Below are 18,990 nucleotides of genomic sequence, written 5' to 3' on the forward strand. Positions count from 1 at the left end.
TTCAGCCCTTCCTCAAAGCCATTAAAAACATTGGTTCTGTCTACATCTTCAGTCTGGAGCTGGAATCATTTTAAAAAATACCAGACTCCGGGTTTTGCCATGTTTCTGTTTTCCAACACTCCATGAATCAAACAGAGATTGGAACGGTCTTCACGAATAACACCCACAGACAGAATGGGTGTGCTTCCCCCTCCCCCCCTCCCCCCACCCAGCTGAATGCATCCGGATCAATGACTTTGCTTCTCACTGTGAATGTGAGCACCGCTGACCATCCTTTGGCCAGTGACCTCCAGCTGGTAGTAATGGATAAATGGTGGCAACCTGGCAGATGCCTGTCTGCTTCTCACAAGGGACACAAACACCACGAGCAGCCTGCAAGTTACCTCAGGATGGTCTCCTCCAACTGCTTTGTTTTGAGGTTGTCCTCCTGGAACTGTTTATTCATCCCCTGGTCCTCCTCTGCCGCTGAAGAAAGAGTGCCCTCCAGGAGCCATCGTTCTCGCAAAGCCTTAGACTGCACAGGGGAAAAGAAATTGGGATCAGCTCGAGTGGCAGAGCGGCCAATGGCAGAATTCAGTTCTCTGCAAGTTTTGAGAGCTCCCATGAAATAACCAGGCGGAGCTTTCAATCACAGAGACAGTAGAGAGGGTGGGCCCAATTTACCTTGTCAATAGGGGAGGAATTTGTTTGACCAACCAATATCTGGTTTAATTTTGGTCACTGTACTGCAGAAAAAATGTGGTCAAGCTGGAGAGGGTGAAGAGAAGATCGGCGAGGATGTTGGCAGGACTCAGGGACCCGAGCTGCATATAGGGATAGAATGAACAATCTGGGGCTTTATCTCTTGGAGTGCAGGAAGATGAGGAGCTTTCTCATCAAGGTGTGCGAGGAATAAATCAGGTTTTGCCCAGAGTAGGGGAATCAGTAATCAGAGGACATGGGTTAAGGTGAGTGGGGAGAGATTTAGCAGGAACCTGAGGGGTAACCTTTTTTACACAGTGGCAGATGGGTGCATGGAACAGGTTAGTTAACATTAGGCCAAGTTCTGGTTTTTGCAGGTAAAGTCAAGTGAACGTTCGTGAATGATCCTCGGGTCATACATCCCGGATATGCACCTTTTTTAAGAAAGGCTCTAAGAATGATCTGGGTAATTATAAGCCAGATAATTATAAGCCACCTCCACATGTTGGAGGTGGTGGTTGAGGCTGGTACAGTTGCAGTGTTTAAGAAAGATTTGGACAGGTACATGAATACGATGGTTTAGAGCACACATGTCAAACTCTGGCCCGCGGGCCAAATTTGGCCCGCGATATAATTATATTTGGCCCGCAAGATCATATTAAATATATATTAGAGTTGGCCCGTTGGCCGCTGCGCCAGTATAGCGCATGCACACTGAAGGTGAAAATGAAGACGCCGGAGGTGTGGAGGGATCTCAGAGTCCCGAATCCCAGGGATCGGGGCGCCGCACTCAGCCCGCCCGGCTCCCGGACACACAGACGCGGCTGGAATTGGGGACCATCCTCGCTGGGTCTGCGGTTCAGCGGCGACGCCGGACCGAACGTCTCGCTGGCGATGCCTTCCCCCTCGCTCCATGCACGGCGGACCCTGCCTCCCGCTCCTTTTGTTGGAGACGAGCCCGGCGCCGTGAGATCGCAGTTTAATCCCTCTCCAACCATGGGAGGGGGGTGGGAGCAACGCGCTCTTCTCAGTCAATTCCTCCACCGCCCCGGACGCCGGCGTTTCAACGGGGGGTTTGGGTGCCTTCGTCAGGCGACTGACCTGTTGGTCCAAGACAAGGAGAGAGCGTACAAACTCCACACAGACAGCACCTGAACTCGGGTGAACGTGGAGCTGCGACCCCACATTCCACATCAGGACTGTGTGTAAGATTGGGAGCAGTGAGACGGAAGCTTATTTTGTTCCTGTGATTTAAGCCTTTCTTGGGGTGGGGGGGGGGTCCTTCTCTGACCACTTGCCTAACAATTAACCTAATCAGATGTGGAGTTACCACAATACAACAGTTCTCAACCTTTTTCTTTCCACTCGCGTCCCTGTGCCATTGGTGCTCTGTGATTAGTAAGGGATTGCTTAAGGTGGTCTGTGGATGGAAAGAAAAAGTTTGAAGACCACTGCTTTAATCATCCCTCATTGACTCGTCATGTGCACGGTTTCAGACGCTAAAGGAAGTGGGCCAATGACAATGACAATGAAAGAGCCTCACTAATGAGCTCCATCAGTGCCTTCCAATACTGAGAACCACTTTCATGTGCTTAGTCTGGAGAGGAAGCAATAATGGGTCGTTGACTCTTGCCATACGATGTCCCGAGGTACCTCATAATCAGTACCACTTCAACACCCATGGAGATGTTCCCTGGGAGAGGAGAGGACATGAATCTCTCTCTCTCTCTCTCTCGCCCAACTGAGGAAAGATCACTGCACTCTGTTCCTTACCAAAGTCAGGGGACATCTTCCAATCAGTGGCCAGTTGGGAGATTCAACTGAACCTGCGAACTGAAGCCTTGACTTTACAAGAGAAATGGAAAAACAACCATACCCCCAGAAATGCATTAAAGAGACAAATCAGGCTAACCCTTTACCAACTGCTTCACACCATCAGTGTGACTGAAAGCTCCATCCATTAGTTAATGAGGGGTCCCAGGAGGTTGCTCTGGAGCGAGGGCCGATTTAGAATAGGTACCAGAGAAGCAGAAAGAACCTATGGCCAGGAGTTCTGAGGCATTTGGACAAACACAGGAACAAGCAGCGAACAGATGGGTTGAGTGCACGTGGAAGCAGGTGGGATTAGTTAGATTGGGATCAGGCTCAGAACTCACACACGGCCTGTCCTTGTTCTGTACTGTTCCATGTTGTATGTTCTGAAAGGAAGCTCGTTGCCAAGTGTGTGTGTTGTAGAAACCTGGGGCCTCTTGAACAACATCAGATCATCTCAGAGCAGGAGGCCTGGGCAGTCGCTGAATGGGAACCCATTGAGACCATGCTAACCATCACCCACCATGAACCCCATGAGTTCCCACTGAGGGAACCAGCAGGTGTGATCATCTCCTGAACAACATATCATGTTACAAGCAACACCCTTACAGCTACTGGCAAGTGTTGTTACTCAATGAAGATTGCCTACAGCACCTACCACAAGTAGCAATGGGGTCATCGACCAATTCATTAATTCTCATTTCTAATTTCTTCTCTTCTCATTATATGCGATCTATATCACCCTCCTGAGCAGCAAGCCCTTTGCCTAACAACACTTTCAAAAGCGACATCTCTGATGGTGCAGGACTCCATCCTAATATTTAAAAAGATTACACATTGTGGTGCGCTGTTAGACAGAATCAGACACACACAAGGTAAAGACTATATAACAGGCTTTAATCCACAAAGACTTCCACAGAGCCAGGCTGGCTATGGCTGCAGCAACTCTGTTTGTGGCTGCAGCAACTCTATTTGAAGCCTCGGGAGGCCGGCTGGGAGTTTCCAACCCAGAGGTGCTGAAGCCTCTTGGCATTTACCCGCTCTCGATGAATCGGATTTGGCAGTGAAGGGGTGCTGACCATTGACAAACCTACAGACACTTCCCGATTGCAGTGTAAGCACTCTGTCAGGCTCTGATCTGCAGCTTTCCTGAGCAGACCCAAGGGAGTGCTCCTTAGTTCAGCTGAAGAGAAACAACTGCCAGCCAGCAAATAGCTGGTGGTTGGCAGGTCACAAGGAAAAGTTCACAACCTAGACTCTCAGCTTTCCTCTCCTCTGTCACCATTCCAAGAGTCCCTTTAATTGTTTTTGGCTGAAAATATCACTTGCCTGTTTTAATTTAAAATGACTTTAAAGGCACACTACAGATCTTGAACTTAAATAACATTTGTGGAACCAAAGATATCTGCATAAGGTGCGGGGAGGAAAGTTTAGGGGAGACGCCAGAGGTAACATTTTTTTTACACACAGTGAGTAATGGGTGCCTGCAATGCATTGTCAGGTATGATGGTGGAAGCTGGTACAACAGGGGCATATAAAAGACTCTTATGACAGGCACATGGATGCAAGAAAATAGAGGGTTATGGATGTGATGCTTAGATTGTTGAGTAGGTTTATATATGTCGGCACAACATTGTGAGCAGAAAGGCCTGGACTGTATTGTAATGTTCTATGTTCTATTCTACAAAAGGCTGTTGAGTGTTGAAGTATTTCAGAACACAGCAACATCTGGAATGGCCACACATCTGGAATAGCCATGTAACATCTGGAAGGGCCATGCATCAGCTGTCTCCTCATTTCAGTGGTGGGATCTTTAATTGCTCTGTGACCTCACCTCATTGTATGTTTCTACTGTTGTCCCCAACAGCAGGTCAATAGGTACGTTTTAAATCTCCCCTGACATCCAGCAGTTCCCACTTTGCTCAACCAGGTCTCACCAAAAGCAAACACAAGAACTGCGGCTGTCGGGATCCCGAGATTCTGCAGGACAGGCGGCATCCGTGGAGAGAATGACCCTTTCCAATGTAACGTACTGGACCCTATTAAAGGTACAATAACTGGCCTTGATCCAAAGTGTTGACTGACCACTTCTCTCTGTAGATGTTGCCTGACCTCCAGTTCTCAGGGCCTGCTGAGATTTTGTAAATACTGCCTCCTCTAAAACCTCCAACCTATAGAGAATGCTCGAACACTGCACCCTTTGCAATGTACAGAGATGCTGGAGAACTGAGCAGGTCACGCAACATCCACAGAAAGCAAAGGGGAACCAACATTTTAGACCTGGGCCCTTCAGGTATAAGCCTGGTGGGGTTGTGGGGGTGGGGTGGGGGGCTGGAGGAGTGGAGAGGAGAGGAGGAAAGGAGCAGGTGGAGGAGCATAGGCTAATAGGTATGAGGTGGGAGGGTAGAAGAGAAAAAAACTGAAAAAGTGGGCCGAGGGCCATGGGTGGCTCTTTGATAAGAGAAGGAAGGGAAGGAGGTGGGGAGCTGGAGAAAAGGAAAGGGATAGGGTAGGAGGAAAACGGGGGGAAGGGGTGTTAATGGAAACTTGAAAAGTCATTGTTAATGCCAGCTGTGCAGTACAGTGCCCTCGCATTTGGCTGCCTCAAGCCTAAAGAGCATCCCGCAGAATGAACTCCTGTAACCTGGAATGTGCCTGGAAACATTCCCACATCAACATCTCTGGGTGCTGAAAGACCAACAGGTTTCGGGCAGGCCAAAGTGCATCTATAAGTAGTGCTTCCAGCAGTTTATGGTGTCTGACTCTGTGGGCATCACTGGAAACAACCGTAGATCAGAGAGTACTTTGTCACGCTGTTGCTGGGGATGAAATGTGATAAAAACCCTTGCATCCTTCTCCACACACTCCATGAATCTACATTCAGCAAAGAGGTGGCTGACTGTATCCTTTCCATCGCAGTCATCTCTCAGACAATGCTTGTTGTGAGTGATGTTCCCGTCGTCCAGGAATGATCTGACTGGGGAGGGCTCCTCTTGCCACCAGCCCACCACGTCCTGGTGTTTGTTCGAGAGCACTGGTGATGAGGCACGTCACGAGGCCACCTTGACAGTCTGCTCAAGGAATCACCCCACTGTGTCCATCAAGTCCTCTCCTCAGTGTCTGCAGGATGTTCTGCGCTGATACTGCCTGAATTCTTGTGGTCAGAGCTATTGGTCTGGAAAAGGTTTTCCACGAAGGATAGGTGATGTGGTAAGATCTAGATGATTGGGACGTTGCGTGGCAATGGGGCCAGCCCCTACTTTACTTCATAGCACCAGGGACAGGTAGAACCTCAGCACATGGTAACACTTGGTGCCCTTGTACTTTGGTTCCACACACAGTCTGATGCAGCCACAAATGAAGGTGGTCATCAAGATGAGAGCGACAGTGAGTACGCCCTTGCCCCCATTGTCTGGCGACTTGTACATTGCGACCCTTCGGACACTTTCCATCTTGAATCCCTATATGACCCATTTAGACGGAGGTGAGGGAGATAGGCCACGCCTGCACTACATACAGCAGGTTTCGAGCAGGCCAAAGCGCGTCTATAAGCAGGGATTCAAACTTGATGTGGACTCAGGCTCGATTTCAATATTTAAGAAAGATTCAGACAGGTACATGGATGGGAGGGGGATGGAGGACTATGATCCACATGCAGATCATTGTGAATAGGCAGAATAATAGTTTGGCACAGACTCAATGGGCCAAAGGGCCTGTTTCTGTGCTGTCCTATGGTTCTATTATACTTATGTACATGACAATAGACCATCCATTCAATAATTTATTCAATTGCTTCTGAGATCTCATTACCTCACCTTCCCACCCAGTACCACATAAATTAATTTAAATTTAACAGGTCCTTCTGGCCCTCGAGCTCGTCCCACCTAAATACACCAATGAACCTAAGAGCCCTGTACACTGTGGAGGGTGAAACCAGAGTACCCAGAAGAACTCCACGCAGAAACTGGGAGAACGTATGAACTCTTTACAGACTGCGGCAGATTCGAACCAGGGATGCAGGAGCTGTAATAACATTGTGCTAACTCTGCCGCTTCCTTCGCTGAGACAGAAATTTCTTCCAGCTAAATCTCTGCAAAGGCAAAACCATCGGGCCCGGTTGAATGCCCATGTCCAAGGCCTTGCCCTGGCAGCTGACAGGATCTGAACCACGAGAGCAGTCCGTTTCTGCTCCAGCACGTAAGCTGCAGTTTTCCACCCCAGAGTGTAGTGACCCTGCACCTGCCCTGTGGCTCCTGTTGACACCCACACATGGCTCCTGGCCAGGTTGTCTCAGCACACTCCCCAAGGTCCAACTCACCCCAAGCCCCACAATCTGACATCTCCTCCAAATCTGACAGGCAATGGCAAGGACTCCATTTTAACACGTTCACTGCCACTTTCATCTCTTTGGCCATCTCTGTCCCCACAGTACTTCAGAATATCTACTGCTTACAAGCCAGGATTCCACCACTTGAGGCCCTAAACTCCGAAACCTCCTTGATAAGTTTATCCCTTTGACCGAGGTTAATCATTCTGATATCAAAATATGTTTGTGTAATGATTCAGCAGATCAGAGGAGCCCCATGACCTGGAAGTTACCCTCTGAGCCGCACAACTTCCTGGCTTAGAAACCTACTGCTGTTCTTTCACCATCCCTGGGTCCAAAGCCTGGAGTAAACTCCCTCGTACAGCCTCACTCCAAGGACTACAGGGGTCCAAAAAGGCAACTCCCCATCACCTTCTCATGGGCAATTATGGAGGGGTAATTAAATGTTGGCTCAGCCTGTGCAGTCCATGCCCATTGAGTTATTTCAGCTAAGATTTTTTGTTGTAAAGTAGGATAGATGTCATGGGATCTTCACATCCCAGGGAGATAGCAGACAGAGGCTCCATCTAACACTTTGTTGGAGGGATGGTACCTGTGGCAGCCAAGCACTCCCTCAGCACTGAACTGAATGTTTGACCAAATTGCCCGGTCAAGACTGGACTCAGGCCAAGGATGCCTTGAGTCCTGTTAATCCCTGTGTTTTCTGCAAGTGCCCAGTTTAATCTGAGCTCTACAGTACAGGTGGTATTGAGTTACATAGCATAGAAATGGGCCACTTGGCCCAGCAAGTCCACTCTGACCATTGGTGGCCCAAAGATGTCCACTGCCAAACCGGTTGGAACATGTTCAGTTACTCAGGTTTTGGTACATTGGCGGTGGTTCTCTGCTGCAGGGAACAATCAGAAGACGGGACAATATCTGGCAAACTACATCTGCAACATCTTAGATCTCCCGTTGCACCCAGCCATGTCCACTTTGCACTAGATCAGTGGTTTTCATACTTTTTCTTTCCACTCACATTCTACCTTAAATAATCCCTATGCCATAGGTGCTCTGTGATTAGTAAGGGATTAATTATATGGTATGTGGTTGCTTAAAGGAAGGTGATGAGTTTGCATACAGGATGGAGATTGACAACCTGGCTGAATGGCGCACCTACAACAACCTTGCACTCAATGTCAACAAAACAAAGAAGCTGATTGTTGACTTCAGGAAGGGAAGTGATCATCAGGGGATCGGAGGTGGAGTCACTATTTCGGAAGATTTTTCCTGGACCCATCACACCAATGGCATTGAGAAGAAAGCATGTCAGTGCCTCTACTTTCTCAGAGTTGGCAGAGGTTTGGTATGACATCGGAAACCCTGGCAAATTTCTACAGAGGTGTGGTGGGAAGTGTGATGACCGTGTGCATCACGGTCTGTTATGGAAACACCAATCCCCCTGAGCATAAAATCCTCCAAAAGGTAGTGGACATAGCCCAGGGCATCACAGGCAAAACCTACAGGGAATGTTGCTGTCGGAGAGCAATAGCAAACACACGCTCCATTCTCGCTGCTGCCATCAGGAAAGAGGCAGAGGTGCCCCAAGACTCGCCCCACCATCAGACTCCTCAACCACAAAGTCAATCAGAGACTCATTTAAGGACTCTTACTTGTGCACTTTATTAATTGATTTTTCTTGTTGTCTTGGTATTGCAGTCAGCTTGTTTACATTTGTTAACTGTTTACAGTTCTTTTATTTGTTTACAGGTTTACGGTGTGTTCGGTTTATTTTTGTACTACCATTTAGGGGTAATTCTGCCACGCCCACAGGGAAAAGGAATCTCAGGGTTGTATGTGATGTCTGACAATAAATCTGAATCTGAAAGTTTGAAAACCATTTCACTAGATCGATGCAATGAGAGATTGGCTTACAGAGAGGAGGTTGGGACACTTGTCAAATGTTGTGAGAACTTCAACCCGAGTCCCAGAGTGGACCAGACAAATGAGATGATTTGGGACTTGAGGAGGAATGAAGATCGATCACTTTCCATTACACAGTGATAGGCTCAGCCATGGAGAGAGTGGAGAGCACAAAGTTCTTTTGTGCACCTATAAGGGACAACCTGTCCTGGATGCTTAACACCTCCTCTTTGCTCAGGAAGGTGCAGTAACGCCTACACTTCCTAAGGAAGTTGAGAAGGGCGAGGCTACAGGCCTCCCAACTTGACAACGGTTTACAGGAGAACAATTGAGAGCTTCCTGCCTGGTGTGGGGACAGCAGCTGCAAAGGACCGGAGCAGAGCTCAATACAGAGGATCCTCAAACTGGCCAAGAAGATCACCAGGGTCTATCTTTCCTCTATTGTTGACATTTACTGGGAATGCAGCTTCAATAGGGGCTCAAAGAATTATTGAGGATTCTTTCCATCCAATAGATAGTATCTTTATCCCACTACCATGAGGAGGGAGGTACAGGAACATCAAAATCAAGTCTATCAGGCTGGGAAATAGTTTCTTCTTGCAGACTGTGAGATTGATGAACAGCATCCTGTAACTGAGTAAATCATCCCAAAGTCTTTAAATATATTTAAAATTAAATCTTTGTGTGATTATTATGCGGTGTGCATGTGTGGTCTGGAGAAATGCTGCCTCATCTGGATGTGTACACACTGTCAGATATTAATACGCTTGAACTTGAATTAAGATTTTGGCCCGCTCACGGCCTTTACTTTTGCTATCTGTCCGTGGATTGATAGCACGTGGGAATAGCTCTGGCAGTCTTCCTGAATGCCCCAGCCCAAAACCACAATCACCACTCAAGCAGCCCTGACCCCCAACCTTCAAACCAGCAAGCTAAACCCTGATCACAACATTGACTTCTTAGAAATAGAAAATAGATCTTTTTCCTTGGATGCAGTGAAATAATGCCAACGGGGAGTTAATTTTGGACACTACCTCAATCTTCAACATCTTTTTTCATTTTTTCCTAATTAAACACATTCCAGCCTTTTATCAGGCTGTTCTACAAAATCCAATGATTGGAAGATGGATTAAGAAGCAGATGAAAAATAAATCCTGCCTTGTGATGGTTACACCCACTGTTGAGCAATGTGTTGGAATTTAAAAGCTCTCTTTGGCAAGTCCTTCTCCCAGAGCCATGAGCAACAGTGCTGCTTGGAACTGGTTTCAAGTTAAGCTAAACAACAAGAAACATCCACATAGTGACTCAAGAATGAAGATATATCAAAGGAGCGTTTCGGTCAAGATCCAACAATAGGTCAGATGACTAAAAGCTTGGGTGAGGAATTAGGTTTGAAGGAGGGTTTCAACGGGGTGAGGAGAGCTGGAGAACAGGGCAGCTGCAGTCATCAGAGGTGAGAGATGCCGGAGGCCAGAATTTGGAGGGGAGAGGAAATCTGAAGGAGAGTTACTGAGCTGTGGGAATGAGTGCGATCGGGGAGAATAGTGATGGGATGTTTAAGGTGAATTCTAGCCAACCTAATTATGGTTGTGAAAGAAGGAGGAACATCCAATAAGATTGTTTCTTCCATCAATTCTTTCCCAAAGGCCCTTCAACTAATCATGTATTTGTTAAGAAAGGTGGCTTGTGATTTTAGGAAGTTGATTGGTGTCCAGAAAGCTTCCAAACAGAAGTGAGACAGGGGACCCGAGCTGCAGGGAGAGGTCGAGCAAGGCTGGGGGTTTATTCCTTGGAACGCAGGAAGATGAGGGGTGAGTCCATAGAGGTGTATAAAATCATGAGAGGACTAGATCAGTTGAATGCAGAGAGTCAGAGTAAGGGAACTGGTAACCAGGGGATCTAGGTTTAAGGTGAGGGGAAGAAGAGAGATTTAACCGGAATCTGAGGGGTTTTTACACAGAGGATTGTGGGTGGATGGACCGGGCTGCCAGAGGAGGTGGTTGAGGCAGGAACTATTGCAATGTTTAAGAAATATTTGAATGGATACCTGGATAGGATGGGTTTGGAGAGATATGGGCCTAAAGCAGGCAGGTGGGATATTTTGATTGGTGTTGGCAAGTTGGACTGAAGAATGACTCTGTGATTCTAAATGGAATTTTTTAGGATTGTTGGAAGGCAAGATATTTGGCTCACCATTCACTGTCATGTGATCTTTCATATGTAGATGAGAGGAAGGAAGTGGGCTTCAGATTTTGTCGACCAACAATGGTGTAGCCTTCTCACAGAAGGCCCCGTAGGGCCAGGCTGGGCTTTATCACCAGGCCTCTGGAGAGGATCTGGCCTCATTGTGACATGCAACTCAGAGAAGGCCAGGACTGGGGGATCGATCTTGTGGTTACGGACATCAGTTCGGCTCTGGGGGAAGGGCCAGATGAACTAATCTGATCAAAACCCACTCCTTGAAATCTGAAGCGACCAGCCTTGTTCTTGCAGTCACCAAGGATAACATGGTCAGAGACTGTTAGGGCAAAGACTTCACAAATGGACTTATGCGAAGCACTGCAGCGGATATTCCCTGTCCTAGAGTCAGCTCTTCCTGTTTCCTGTTCATGGCACTTGAGCATTTATTTACTTTCACATAATTAGGAGCCACTGGAGACCCTTCAACATAACAAAGCTTCATAGAACCATAGAACACTACAGCACAGAACAAGTTCTTCGGCCCTTTTAGTCTGTGCTGAGTTATTCTTCTGCCTAGTCCCACTGATCTTTATTCAATCCATATCCATCCATACCCCTCCCATCTATGTACTTGTCCAAATCTTTTTACAATTACCAATTCAGCTGGCTTCCTCACTTCCACCATTCCCTGCATGACGCAATTCCCGCTAATATTCCCTTTTAACTTATCCCCTTTCATCCTTAACTGGTGTCCTCCATCTAACCTCAGTGGAAAAGGCCTGCATGTATTTTTATCTGGACCAACAACAATTCTGTAGATCTCTGGATCAAAAAACTGGATGCCGTCAAACTTCTTGAAACTGACACTTCAGTCCCTCTCCTCTTTCAGTCCAGTTGAAGGATCGACTCAAGCCATCAAGTGCCCACATCCCTCCGCAGACGCTGCCTGACTTCCCCCAGCAATTTGTTGTCTTTTTACTCCAGATTCCAGCATCTGCAGTCTCCTGTCTAACTTCATAACTTTGCTCGGAGAATGTGGCCTTTATTGACGGAGCCAACATTTATAGTCCATTCCTCGCTGCCCTCAATGCTGAGCTAATTCAGGGAGAGGATTGGAACCAGCTACATTGATGTAGATTGGATTTTTTCTTTTAACGTTAGAGATATGGCATGGTAACAGGCCCTTTAGGCCCACGCCACCCAATTACACCCATGTTACTGATGAACCTTCTAACCCCGAAGATCTTGGAAGGTGGAAGTATCTGGAGGAAACCCATGCAGGTCACGGGGAGGACGTACAAACTAGTTTGAACCTGGATTGCTGTAATAGTGTAATTTCTGATCTGATTGTAACCTTTTAACCCTTTGCTTAACGAGTATCAGTCTACCCCTGCCATAAAAAACCATCACCTATCCGCAACCCCATGAGGAAGAGAGTTCCAAAGACCCGTGAGCTCCCTCATAGAAAGTAAAATTCACTTCACTTATTTGAAACACTCAGAGAGTGGTCCGTTTCTGGAACACACTGCATTTTTGACATTCAGAAGACACCTGGACACATCAATAAACTGGAAGGGTTTAAAAGGATAGGGACCAAACACAGATAAATGAGGCAAGCTCAGAATGCCGACTTGGTCATCATGGACAAGTGGGGCTGAAGTATGAAGTATTTTTAAACAGCAATCCCTTGCTCAGGAAGGAACACAATATCCACCACGTCCCCTGCCAAGACCGACCAGAATCTTGCATATTTTAACCATCCAGCAGACTCAAGCCTCAGATGACGATGCATTTCAGGTATCGGCCCAATAACACCATCCTTAAATTAGAAGGCCACTTTCAGTACCCAGCAGCCCAGATGTGGTCTATCACCGATGTCCTAAATCGGTACTTCTCAACCTATGGTCCACAGGTTTATTAGAGGTGGTTCGCAATGAAGACAGCTAATACCAACGTGGGGGGAAAAAAGGCATTGCGTAAAACAAACTTGTAAATTCAATGCAAAAAAAAAGAGAGAAAATTCTCAGAAAAACCTCCCGCCAAAACAAACATCCTGCTGATAACCTGGGAATGGCCTCAAGTTCGCTTGCTTCCTCCTCCCACTGATAGCCCATGCGTGTGTTATCGGTGTTCTTCAGTTAGTAAAAGAATACTAAAAGAAGTTGGTCTGCAGGTGTAAACCGATACTCATAATAAATAAGGCTTAACCAATGATTTAAAATGATCTGTTAGCTTTCTGAATGATTACTGTACCCGAAGGTTTTCTGATTCACACGCCTGCAGCACCCAGATTGATCTGTGTTAGTGATCTGCATCTGTGTATGGGCTGTCAGCTATTTGGGTGTATTGGGCAGCATGGGTCTCAATGGCCGGAATCGGCTTCAGCCATGCTGTAAATAAAATGTAAAATTTAAATTAATGAGATGACCATTGAGATAATAGAAATGGCGCAGAAATTGGCCCTTTGCTCCACTCTCTACGCTACCCATCCAAGACTCATTTACACTAATCTGGCACTTTAAAAATTCTTTAGATCGACCCCTGGGAGAGCGGCCTTGTACGGGAAGAGTTTGGGTCAGATGAGAGGTGAACTCATGTTCCACACAATCCATGACTGTGACACCTGGTGGGGTGGGGGGGGGGGGGGGGGTTCAAGCGTCACTGCTCCAGAGTAGTCAGGGAAACTTTTGGAATGTGCCTTTGTTTTGTTTTCCATACTTAAATTAATTTTGATGGGATTGACAAGGGGTTTGTGAAGCTGATGTACCTTTGACCTGGGATGTCTAGAACCATGGGGTAGATAAAAGGTTACCTCAGGATAAGAGGTCACCTGTTCAGGTCTGAGTGAAAGATAACGACCTCAATCAGAGGATAATCATTTGGGATCCCCCTCCTTATGGAGGCTATTGAGGCAGTCACCGATTATATTCAAGATTCAAGATGGCACGGTTATCATAGTGCCAATGGCGGTGTTCAAATCAGACGCTGTCTATAAGGAGTTTGTAGACATGGAGTTCTCCCCATGTCTGCTACATTTTCACGATAATCTCAAATGAAGTTCCAGTTCATTGTGCAGCAAGAAATTTACTTTGCGTGCAAGTTCATCTGGTCGACCCATGCATGGGACAACAGTGAAAATGGAGGGCAGAGTTACAGAGAGGGATTGGTTCGAACAGAGCAATGTAACGTAGTTTTACTTCCGTGTGGTTTATTCAGGAGTCTGACGACGGCGGGAAAGAAACTGGCCTGGAATTTGGTAGTGGCTGATCCCACGCTCGTGAATCTTCTTTCCAGTGGGAGGAGGGAAAGGACAGTGTGCCTGGGTGGGGTGTTGGCTGCTTCTCCGAGACAGTGCCGATGGAAGGGAGAGAGTTGTGTGGAGGTCTGAGGTGCATTCACCACGTCCCTGTGGCTGCATCCGAATCTGTTGATGATAAATGTTCCCAGAATTTTGGAAGGGAACACAAAGCTTCAAACTGCCGAAGGAGGCTTTTGCAGGGTCGGCGCCAAGGTGGGGCATCCGCGGGCCATGGCCCCTTCCCCAAGACGAGGTGTTGTGCACCCCCCACCCACATACATTCGTGGCTTTCAGACCCAACCCCACTCCTTCCCGCATCAATAACATCTAGCTTGGTGTATGCTACTGACTCTTCACCCACCCCCCGCTGCGTCACTAGCATGCACCAAGCGTCAGTAGCATCTAGTAATGCTTGACACAATAAAAGCAGCGCCCCTGTCTCCTACATTGGAGGGTGTTAACGAAACGTAGGTCCCGGCTAGCACTGCCCCCCCCCCCCCCACCCCATCAACAGGTAGGTCCCGGGTTGCAATCCCCCCTTGCTGAACGAGCCCCCCTCTAACACGCTGATGCCCGCCTCTAACATTCGTTCTCGTGCCGACCCTGAGCTTTTGAACTCATGTTCCACACAAATCGTGACTGTGACATGAGTAGTCAGGGAAACTTTTGGAATGTGCCTTTGTTTTGTTTGCCACGAGTCACGTGTCAACTGCAGCTGATGGGCCAGGGATCGCGAAATCTCCTGCGACATCCTCCCCCCCACCCCACTCCCCTCACCACCCCCGCTCCTGAGAACTCGCACTGCTCGATAATCAGAATGCTTTCATTGTGTGACTCCATGTCACAGTAAGACTTTAGGAGTCAGAAACTCTCAGGATAGAGCTGAAAGTAAGTCCTCAGAGCCAACAACACTGGTGTCGAGAAAACAAATAAGGAAATGCTATAATGAAAACATCCCAGAGAAGGAGTTGTGTTTTGGGTGTAGACTGTTCATTACTGATAATAATGAAAATATCTGGTGAGTTCTAGAACCGTGAGGTAGTTGGGGTCATGAAGCTGCAGGCCTGCTAGAATATATTGTTAAAGAATGCACCTACAGCCCCTCACCTCCAGACCTCTTTCCCCCAACTTCTTTCCTCCTTTATACATGTAATTTCATCTTTTAACCTGTCTTGATAAAGGGTTCAAACCCAAAATGTTGACTGAACATTTGCATGCTGACTTCCTCCAGCCATTCTTCGTTTGCCCACCTAATCTGTTAGTTGCTCATGTCACCCAAGGTGAAGGGAAGACTGATGGCCCTGAGACCATCGAGCGGCATCTGATTCAGTGGTCTTGGGCTTCTGACGTCCACTGGAGCCATACAAAGCACGCATCCTCCTCACAAACAAATCACAACCACATTTGTATTTCATTTTTTAACTTAGGGATGCAGCATGGTAACAGGACCTACTGACCCACGACCCCAAACCGCCCAAATACTAACCCCAATCGTTTCTAGAGCATGGGAGAAAACCCACGCAGACTGTACAAACTCCTACGAACAGCAGTGGATTGGAACCCAGGTCTCTGGCGCTGTAATAGCGTTAAGCAAACTGCCACGTGAACCATGCCACTCACAATGGTTCCTAGGTCTGGGGCCAATTCTCCAAACGGAGACCTGCCTGGTTTGGCCACAAACATTGATTCACGTTCTGCAGGCTTCCTCTCATCTCCTCCTTGCCGACCTCAGCAGCCGAATTCTGCTGGAGGTTCAAGGCTGCAGTGTGACCCCGGTGTCAAGTCTCTTGAGCTACAGGCTCATCAGTATGTAACGTTTAACTCCTGTGGAAATCCTTGTGCAGTCGGCCAAACAGCTGTGGGTAAGAATTAATCCAAAGCAGAATCCTCAACGTCTCTTCCATTTCCTTGTCCTTCTGCTGAGACAATGAGAAAGGAAGGTCGATTCTCCCAGGCAAGGCTCCACTTTCCTTGTACAGAACATATCAATGTAGCGCTGTCTCGATTCATGACATCTCAGCTGTCCAGTAAACCATCTACCCCAGAGGTTCCCAAATTTGGCCCCCTTGGCCTCCAGGCCACATCCTGAGTGCACCCTCCCCCACCAATGCAACGGCACTGGAGGGGGGGGTGGGGGTTAGTGGCGGCATTGAGAGGGGGTAGTGGAGGTGCTGAGAGTGGGGTGGTGGCGGCGCAGAGAGGTGGGGGAGCACGTTGGTGGCAGCGTTGGGAGGAGGGTAGTGGCAGCACTGAGAGGGGGTAGTGATGCCAGTGAGACCAACTCTCGCAAGAACGCCTTGTCGCCGTTTATTTTGTTCACTACTGCCACCCTGAGTCTGGCCAGAAAATTACTGACCTGGCTTCTTCATTTAACTTTGCAACAGACAGCATAATGACAAGGCTGAAGGTTCGGAACACCCCCTTTTTCTTCACCGCCCCCTTTTCCTTCACCACCCTGTTAGATCTTCCCACCGCCCACAGGAGGGCGGCAGTGCCCACTTTGGGAATCACTAGTCTACATAAAGTTCCACCACGTGAGATCCATGGCCTACAGAAGACGTCCTTAATTCCTACTCGACTGATGAAAATTTTAAAACAGATTACCACCATGGTGTGGGGAGTAAGAGCAGAGAGTTTAGTCACTGGGTACAAGACTATGAGAGGCATAGAGCCAGCAAGTTTTTCCCAGGGCGGCAATGGCCAACACCAGAGGACATGGCAACGCCCTCCAGAGAGGTAGCGCAACTGGCTCCAACTCCATTGCCTGTCAATCTACTTAAGCCCAATCCCAATGACCTCACCCCTGCACTCACCAGCATTGCAGGCACCCCAAAGGTTCAACTCTATGACTCACAATCTTCAATCGATGACCTCACCAACTCTGAAACTACAATAGATCGGGCACCTCAACATTGTCCTCACAATGCTTAACTTCAGCCATCTTCTATCGGTGGACATGCCTTCCACTGCCCAGATCTCACATGTCAGAACTCCTGAGAACTTCTCAACCACCTTCTGCCTCCGTTTACACCCCTCGTCTCTTTGATCAAGTTTGTAGTTTCCCATTCTAACCTTCCCTGCTTTGTCTCCGTGCCAGTGTTTGTTTTATTGCCCTCACATGAGGCCATCGGAGATGTATTATTCCATCAATGCTGCTATACAAATGCATGTGGTTGAACCAAATGTTTAATTTGGAGGTACAGCACGGTAACAGGCCCTTCTGACCCACAAGTCCACATCACCCATGTGACCGATTCCAAAGACTCGTGCGTCTTTGGAATGTGGGAGGAAACCCAAGCCACTTGGAAGACACCCATTCTGGTCACATGGAGAACATAAAAACTTCGCACAGAGAGCGGTGGATTCGAACAAGGTTTGCTGGAGCCGTGATATCAACCCACTAACCATTTGTCACTCTCTCTGTTGTGTTTTCCATTTACAGTTTGTGGTTGGGGTTAGTCTTAGACTAGTTTCAAAAGAACACATCATGGAGTCATGGTGTGAGACAAATCAAGGTTTGGCACGAAGTTTAGCCTCAATTTTCATTGGCAAATAACTATCCAAATAGTTTCTCTGTATAAAGCTGTCGGATTCATTTCCATGTCAAAACAGATATTGCTGCATCTACGTTCTTCCGCGTTTGATTGTAGGATGTGTATCTCACTGGTTCGAACAGCATTTGTTGCGCCTCGCCAGGCCACTTCAGAAGACAGCCAAGCCCATTGCCCTGCGCTGCTGAGGGAGAGACTGAAGAGTGTCAGTGAACATTGGAGTATCGTATATGAAGAGCAAACAAAAGAAGGATGTACAGGTGTGGTTATTGGCGCTATCAGATGATCCAGGGGACGAGAGGGTTAACGTATGATGCACTCGCCGGAGTTCAGAAGGATGAACATTCCAAACATTTAAAGGGCTGGACAGAGTGGATGTGGTGAAGATTTTTCCCAGTGGTGGGAGAGTCGAGGACCACTGGGATCAAAGGGCGTTGCATCAGAATAAAAGAAAGTCCTTTTTGATCAATGATGACGAGACATTTCTTCAATCAAAGAGAGATTTCAGATTTATTGTCAGAGAACATGTATCATATCACATTCAGCCCTGAGATTTCTTTCTCCTGTGGATGTGGCAGAATTGCCACTAATTGACAGTGAAGATATTAAACTGTACACAGTGTACATATGTAAACCAATAAAAGAACTGTTAACAGATAATGAAAGCAAACAAACCAACTGTGCAATTCAGAGAGAACAAAAAGAAAATCAATAAAGTGCATAAGTAGGAGTCCGAGTTTGTCATTGAGGAGTCTGATGGTGGAGGGGTAGCAGCTGTTCCTGAACCTGCTGGTGCGAATCTTGTGGCACTACCTCTTTCCCGATGGCAGCAGCGAGAGAACAGAGCGCATGCTGGGTGGCATGGGTCTTTGATGATTGCTGCTGCTCTCCAACGGCAGTGTTCCCTGAAGAATATACTCAATAGTGGGGAGGGTTTTTCCTGTGATGCACTGGGCTGTGTCCATTACCTTTTGGAGGACTTTATGCTCAGTGATATTGGTAATTCCATATCAGACCATGACGCACCTGGTCAGCACACTTTCCACCACACCTCTGTAAAAATTTGCCAGGGTTTCTGGTGTCATACCAAACCCCCATAAACTCCTGAGGAAGTAGAGGCACTTTCTTCATGGTGCCATTGGTGTGTTGGATCCAGGAAAGATCCTCCAAGAGGGCGACTCCCAAGAACCTAAATTTGCTCACTCTCTCCACCTCTGATCCCCCAATGATCACTGGAT

The 18,990-nt window shown here is 47.5% G+C and overlaps 1 protein-coding gene across 8 annotated transcripts in view; it reads right to left on the minus strand.

Moving 5' to 3' along the window:
• The window catches only part of LOC138758907 (paralemmin-1-like), a 178,872-nt gene that overhangs the window by 29,022 nt on the left and 130,860 nt on the right, over positions 1-18,990 (minus strand). For 6 of the 8 annotated variants that reach the window (XM_069928493.1, XM_069928492.1, XM_069928494.1 and 3 more), the window contains one exon: positions 384-514. In XM_069928493.1, coding sequence (XP_069784594.1) covers positions 384-514 — 131 coding nt within the window. Of the gene's footprint in view, positions 1-383; positions 515-13,156; positions 13,241-17,014; positions 17,048-18,990 lie in introns of those variants that run through there. The other 2 variants (XM_069928498.1, XM_069928499.1) reach the window with 2 other exon arrangements.

The sequence above is a fragment of the Narcine bancroftii genome, chromosome 3 (assembly GCF_036971445.1).
Source record: "Narcine bancroftii isolate sNarBan1 chromosome 3, sNarBan1.hap1, whole genome shotgun sequence".
NCBI classification, from domain to species: domain Eukaryota; kingdom Metazoa; phylum Chordata; class Chondrichthyes; order Torpediniformes; family Narcinidae; genus Narcine; species Narcine bancroftii.